General features: G+C 51.0%; 1 protein-coding gene across 1 annotated transcript in view; it reads left to right on the forward strand.

Annotated features, from left to right (window-relative positions):
* Positions 1-6,687, forward strand: part of SLC6A6 (solute carrier family 6 (neurotransmitter transporter), member 6) — a gene marked incomplete at its 3' end in the record, with an annotated part of 9,769 nt that extends 3,082 nt beyond the window's left edge. The window contains exons 2-5 of the mRNA XM_009700643.1: positions 1,685-1,819; positions 2,851-2,991; positions 3,583-3,667; positions 6,555-6,687. Of these exons, the coding sequence (XP_009698945.1) occupies positions 1,685-1,819; positions 2,851-2,991; positions 3,583-3,667; positions 6,555-6,687 (494 nt within the window). The remainder of the gene's footprint in view (positions 1-1,684; positions 1,820-2,850; positions 2,992-3,582; positions 3,668-6,554) is intronic.
* Between the last annotated feature and the right edge of the window lie 459 nt (positions 6,688-7,146).

The following is a 7,146-nucleotide window of genomic DNA, read 5'->3' on the forward strand; positions in this document are numbered from 1 at the left end:
ATCGCACCCTGCCTGTCCCCCCACCTGGGGGGTGAGGACAGCAGAGCAGGTCACAGCCCCTGGCCCAAACATGTCTCTGCAAATCTCTCCTTCACCCCACCATGATTTTGCGTTATTTCACAGCCCGCATGTCAGGACTCTCCAGTTAAACTTCCAAAGTGTAAAACCTGCCTGAAACCTGAGATAACCAGAGAAGCTGTGGAAAGTGACAGGCCAGACTGCAGGCTGCAAATAAGGGAAACCCAGGCAGGATCCCCTGGCTGCAGTTTAATTAAACAAACACAAACTTTTATACAAGAATAATCTCTTGGAACTAGGCTTCACTTTTATGATACTGTGATTGCACGCAAGTTGGGGGTTGAGGGGATGGTGTTGATACAAACATTTCCCCTGCCCTTTGCCCTCACCAACTTCTGTTTACTGGTAGAGGGAGAGCGTGTGGGCAGATGCTGCTTGTTCTCCAGGGGCTGCCAGGTATCAGCATCCCTTCAGCTGCTGTTTGCCCACAGGGAGCTGCCAAGATACTCTCTCTGCCTATTTTGTTGATTGCATTTTTTTGCAAGAAGAGGAGGGCTGTGGCTCTGTACCTGGCTGGGGATGAGCATGGGGTGGGATTTCTGGCTGGTCCCTAAACCCTGCTTTCGTCTCCCTGTCCCTGCATGCTAGCTAAGCTTCTTAACAAAATCTCTTGGGTTTTGAGTTTACTTGTGCACTGGGATTGTTATTCCCTGTATACCCCCACCGAGCTGACCCCAGAGCCAGCTAGCATCTCACCAGCACGGAAAAGACCTAGGCAAGGAAACCGCGGTTAATGGCTGGCTGGGTTGCCACCTCCAACCCTGCGTAACCTTCTGAGCCCACCACAGCCCAACTGCCACTCTCCACTTGGGGCTGCCCCTTTCCATGCCAGCTGCCTGTCCTGCCCCGTGTCCCTGCCTTTGCAGCAGGGCTTGAGCAGTTTCGATGGCACGTGAGTGCAGCAGGGAGCGTGGACCATCTTGCAGGGCTGTCTCCTGTGCTCCGTGGGGTAAAAGTCATTACTGCATTTGACCTTAGCCTGGGGTAATCAAAAGCCTGATGCATTTTGCCTCTACCTGCATGTTTCATGACAGGGTTTGAGCAGGAGGGCAGCCCTGGCTGCTGGCATGAGGTACATACTTTCCTGCACTACTTGCTTTTTGTTTGCACGTCTCCGGCTTTTTGGTGAGCAAATGATTGAGCAAACCCACAGACTGGGTGAAGGTGTCAGTCTCTATGGGCTCCTCAGTGCCTTGGTGTTGTCATCCATGGGCTTGTCGTCTTATTCAGTCAGAATAATCAATGTGAAAGGAGTCACCAACTTGATTAGAAGTCACAATGGTTTTGCAGTAGGGTGTTCTCCTGTATTTCTGTACAGCTGTTGAGAACTTGTTTCACTCTCTTCTGCACAAAAATGAGGCCTAGAAGCTTTCTTTTCATCTCCGTCTTTTCTAAATGTTGAGTTTCTCAAGCAATCACATCACTGGGAGATGAAACATGACCCTTTTTTCCTGGCATCTCATCTGTGGTCTTCCTCCTCCAGCAGCCCCCATCCCTTCCAGGCTGTCCCCCCCGGGAGGAACCTGCCCAGTGCCAGGTTGGAGATAGCCTGACCCCAGTCACCCCACAGGGCTTATTTTTTCTATCTGCCGCTTGAATTTGTCAGGTGCCTTCTTCATCCCCTACCTCATCTTCCTCTTCACCTGCGGGATCCCTGTCTTCTTCCTGGAGACGGCACTAGGGCAGTACACCAGCCAGGGAGGGGTGACAGCCTGGCGCAGGATCTGCCCTCTCTTCGAAGGTGAGTGGGGTGAGACCAGGAGGGCATGGTGAGGTGGGGGGATCGTGGGGCCCTGGGGGGATGAGCAGTAATACCTCACCCTATGGCCTGGATCTATACGTACCTCCACGCATTTACTGCCCAACCCTGGGGATCCTAGTGTGGGAGGGCTGCTGGTTGCCCCTCTCCCAAAATCACGCTGGAAAAATTGATCATCTTTCTCACCAAGCAGTTCCTATCGTTCCATTGCATCCCGGTTTCCTTCTTCATGGCTGTGGTTCTGGTCAGGAGCTTTGCGCCCAGTTAAAGTTGTCCTCCAAGAGCTAAATGATGAAAATGCTTCTGGTTGTTATTGGGAACCTAAAATGTACTACTATTTTTTTTTTTTTTAAAGTAATTTCTATGTCATTTTTGTGAGTTTACAGATGGCTTAAAACCTTAGTGGTGAAAGATGTCAGCTGTCTTAATAAATTTTTAGCAGTCAGATCTACTTCTAGCACTGTTTCAGCACAGTCATCCAGCCTCAAGCCACTTTTCGTGATTTCTCTGAAAGTCTCGGTTGCCTCCTCCCTGTGTACCAAAACCTTTACATGCTCCTCTAGCACCTCCCAGGAAAGGTGTGTGGTGTTAATACAAAAGCTTCACCAATAAAAGTGAAAAGGGATGAATGGACAAAATAAAAAGTGAATTTTGGTAGAAGAGGTGTTGTTTAGCAGGTGGAGCACCGTCGTATGTTTCTGTCCCTTTGGTGGCTTTCCAACCATGATCCCTGCCCAGACTCTCTCTCGCCACCTTTTCACCAGGGAAGGCTGTGGTGGGGCAGCAGGAAGAGGGGGTCCCTGGGGCCCCTTCTTGGACCCCCTGCTGATGTGGCATGGTGGGCTTTGAGGAGGGGATGATGGCTCTGGTGGCCACCTCACTGGCATTCATCTGGCAACGTGGTCAAAATGCAGAGCATCAGATGAAAACGCTGGGTGAGCACCTCCCAAGGGGAGTCCTGTTCCTGTCCCTCGGCGTGTGGGTCACCTGCCTTCGGGGCTCGCTTTCTGCAGGAATTGGCTACGCCTCACAGGTCATCGTTGTACTGCTGAACTTCTACTACATCATTGTCCTGGCCTGGGCGTTGTTTTATCTCTTCAGTTCATTCACCATCGACCTCCCCTGGGGCAGCTGCGACCATGAGTGGAACACAGGTGGGTGTGGAGCCCTCTCCCAATCCTCCACTGGATCCTGGCTGAGGGAAACCTGCTGCTGCCCAGGGCCAAACCTCAGGAGAGTGGCTCACCTCTGGGGTGTGGGGAGTGCCAGGTCACTGCCCTGCTCCTGGCGCTTTTGGGAAGAGGCTTAGTTGATCATGGTCTTTGCTGGAGAGCACCAGTGCTGGCACTTGCCCATTCACTTGCAGCACCTGACCAGTGCCATGTGGTGGTGGCCTCCTCGGTGGCTTCTGCTCTTGGCTCCAGCCACCATGGGCAGCTTCCTTCTTGGCATCTTCCAGTCAGTCTGTGCTGTGTGTTAGCCATGGACCTAGTGCTGGTTGGGTCTGCTCACCATGCCCACTGGAAGGAAAAATTAAATGCCATCATCTTAATTGTCCTAGGTTTCTTGCCAGCCTTACACTGGAGGCGACTCCTTTGTGCATCTTTGGGACTGTATAAAATTTGTCTCAGAATCAATGTCAGTGAGTGTTGACACTGTGGATTGACAGGGAGGGATTTTTCAGATCGTCTGGTACTCCAGCCACTGCTACTTACGCTCCCTCTCTCCCTGGGCCTCTCCCGCAGGGAACTGCATGGAGCTCCAGAAGGCAAACTCAACACTCAACATGACCAGCGAAAATGCCACCTCCCCTGTCATCGAGTTCTGGGAGTAAGTAAAGGACAGGCCTGTACCCTGCTTTCCTCCGGGACATACCTTCCCTGGGCAAGGAGCAAACCTGGTAGCAGAATGTGCTATTAACCCATCTTTGCCAGAAGAGGACACAAGAGAGGAAGCTGGGCAGGTCAGAGTGAAGGCTCCCAGGGGCACCATGATGGTGCAGTCAAGGGTAACATCGCTGGGCTTGTGGTGTTTGTCTGGAGCTGTGCTGGCATGCTTCAGAGCCATCTGACTTTGTCCTTCTCTGACATCATATTCCTGTCTCTCTGGACCTTTGGGGCTTCTTGGTCTCACTTGACCTCAGTGGTGGCTAGCTGACTCTGCAAGACCTTACCTCATCAATGCTTTGCCTCCTCTGGTTCTTGATATTTTGTTTATTGTCCTTTTCTCCCTTACTCCTGCTCTTCTGTTGCACTCTCTTTCTCCATTTGTGCTGCTTCTCTCCTTGCCTCCACCTTTGTACTTCATTGCTAGCTCTGAACTTCCTTACAGTTGTTTCCTCCTGCAATGTAAGTGAATAGGCTACATGTTCCCCATGGGTGCAACTTACCCAGGGTGCAAACCTCAATAAAATTGGTGGCGCTCCCTCAGGTTATAGTGGTTGTTGCCTTATGGTTTGGATTACAGTTTATATATCTACTGGATTATCCATTGCTCTTGTGTTCAGAGCAGTCCGTCCCATGCAGTCCTTGACCTGCCTGGTGGCTGCATCCAGTGTAACTGTGCTCAGGACATGGGTGCCAAGACTATGGCTGGGAGTGGGGTAAGATCTGTGGTGATCCACAAAGCAGCAGCTCTGCAATGGGTATTTGTCTGCATGTTTTGCAACCTGTAGTGTGTTCAGCTGTTAAAGAGAAGACCTTAAAGCCCTGTGAAGTACTGCAGAGGTCCATGCTGGTGATGCAGTAGGTGATCTCTTTCCTTTGAATCCATGCTACTGTGTGATACCAGCATGTTCCCAGGAGGCTCTGGCATGGTGGGTGGTGACTTTTGTATGTGGGCTAGTCTTCATCTTAAAAATAGAAAAAGAAGGTCAGCTCACTTCACGCTGGAATTTGCTCCCTCATTTTCATTGTTTTCTTCCCTTGTGCTAGTTACCCTCAGGTACTGAGTAGCTTGATTTCTGGCATGAAGGCGTAGGCCTGTTGGCTTGGGATGTCTGATGATCCTCAGCATCTCCTGGGAGAACAGGCCCAGTTAAGCACTGAGCCCTGGCTAATAGACTGTGCAAGTAACCCCTGTGCTGCCACTGTGAATTTCCCTTGTGCATTTAGATGGAGGGAGGGCTCTGCCCTCAGCAGTGCTGCTGGGTGCTGTCAGTGCATGGACAACACTCTACCTCCAGGGCATCCCGAGCTCAGCACAGGGATGCAGTTTTTCAACTTTAAAGTTTTTTAATTTTGTCTCCTTGTGTGCTCCCTGTGTGCCTGCACTCTCCCTCTGCCTGCTGCTCACATGTGATTAGATGGTGGCCTGCCTTAGATTGCTTTTCCTGAGATTGGATGCTGGAAAAGTTGATGCTCCCATCACTGCTGTGACCATCCCTGTGTTACTGTGGAATAAGTACACAGGACTGGAAATTTCCACTGTCCATTGCCTGTGATGCAGTATCTGTTCCTGCCCTCCCTGGGTGGGGAGTTAGGAGGCCACCATTTCCTTGAGAAGCATTGACCTGCCAGTGGGCTGATGGCATACTTCTGAGGCCTCTTCTGGCTCCAGTACCATGGCCAGGTCAGTATAGTCTGCTGGCACCCTCTCCGCACTGGTTACGGGGTCTATGTCCTTACAATTAGGCAAAGAGCAACATGACGAAATGTATCTGGCGGAGCAGTGTGATTTTTCCAACCTCTCTATCATCCTCTCAATCTGTCATAAGGCTGTGGGGCAGGAAAGGAGGCAGTGTGTCTTAGACTGCAGTTCTCCAGGAGTGCAACCTTTATTTTGAGATAACTGCTGCCTTTGGCAGCAGGGCGGGGATTGCTGCTGGGCTCAGGGTAGTGCATGTCCCTCTCTCTCTGTCTCAGGCTTGGGGTTTTGGGATTGCACCGTGGTGTTTCATGCTCAGATCCACCTGTGCGGTATAGGAGGTGAAGGAGGGTGAGTCCTTACTTCTGGAAGAGATGAAGAAGATTTGACATACACATGACATGGAAAGCTGCTATATGGCCAGCGGGAGACCATAAGACCTTAGCTGAACTAAGGTCCATCTAGCCCAGGATCCTATCTCCACACTGGCTGAAAGAGGATGCCTAAGGTGGCCTCTTCTGACTGTGCAATGGGGATTATTGTGGTCTTGGTTGGGTCTTAGTCATGGTATGGGATGCTGTGCTGCTCTGGGTCCTGAGTTGAAATATGCAGCTGCTCATAAATACAGAAGAAGTGTGCTATGGAGAAGGGGTTGGACATGGTTCTTGGGTGGTCCTGATAGGTTCTCCTGGTAAGTGCAATGTAATACTTACTTTTATGTTTGAAGTATGTCAGAAATGTAGGTGAACTTTGTAATATGCACAAAAAAGGCCCAGACAGAGCTTGTGTGTGCGAAGTGCCGCATGTTCTTGCAGAGAGAGAGCACTTACCCTAGAGGACAGGGGAGTTGAAGGGTGGAAGGAGGACAGGAGAAGAAATGTCTTGGCCCAACAGGCCAGCAATAGAGTGAGAGTAGAAACAAGTGTCTATGTGTGATCTGCCAGGCTGGTAGTACTTTTAAGAGGGGAGCGCTGCTTGATTCCTCTGAGGCTTGGAGCTCAGACCTGGGCCTTGTTAGTAAGACAGCCCTTTTCCTCAAAGCCATCAGGTGCTGTGGAGGGGTGGTGAGAACCAGTGTGGTGCTGGGAACATTAGTGACACTGGGATGTTCCTTTGCTTCCCCCCAATCCAGGAGGAGAGTGCTAAAGATTTCCGATGGCATCCAGCACTTGGGAAGCCTGCGCTGGGAGCTGGCTCTGTGTCTCTTGCTGGCATGGATCATCTGTTACTTCTGCATTTGGAAAGGGGTCAAGTCCACAGGCAAGGTGAGTCCTTGGTTCAGATCAAGCCTCTTCCCTTGATCACAGCTGGAGCACTTGATGTACTCACCTTTTGTATGTTCAGAGAGGTCCTAGGGATCCCCTGGGAACCACCCTCTGAATAAGCTGGCAGGAACCTTGGGGCTCAACTCGCAGCGCAAGTGTGAGCCAGGCTATGTGTTTTGGGTAGGAGAGGATGGGAGCACTAGTCATCTCGGAGCATTAACTTCCAAGATGTATATCCCCGTCTGGTTCCTCTGTGTCCATAGGCCCAGGAGACCCTGCAGTCTTCCTATTTATGGGGTGGTTGCATGTTCCCTTCCCTCCCACCACAGTGTGAGCAAGAAGGTAACTCTGATGGCCATAAAGCCCTCTCTGCCTCATCACCACGGGAATCTCTTTTTGTTCACCCCAATTCTTCCTACAGTTGCTCGTATTCCCCAGCAATAAAGGTGGTCTTCCCCT

Source organism: Cariama cristata, unplaced genomic scaffold (assembly GCF_000690535.1).
Source record: "Cariama cristata isolate BGI_N322 unplaced genomic scaffold, ASM69053v1 scaffold38745, whole genome shotgun sequence".
In the NCBI taxonomy this organism is placed as follows: Eukaryota; Metazoa; Chordata; class Aves; order Cariamiformes; family Cariamidae; genus Cariama; species Cariama cristata.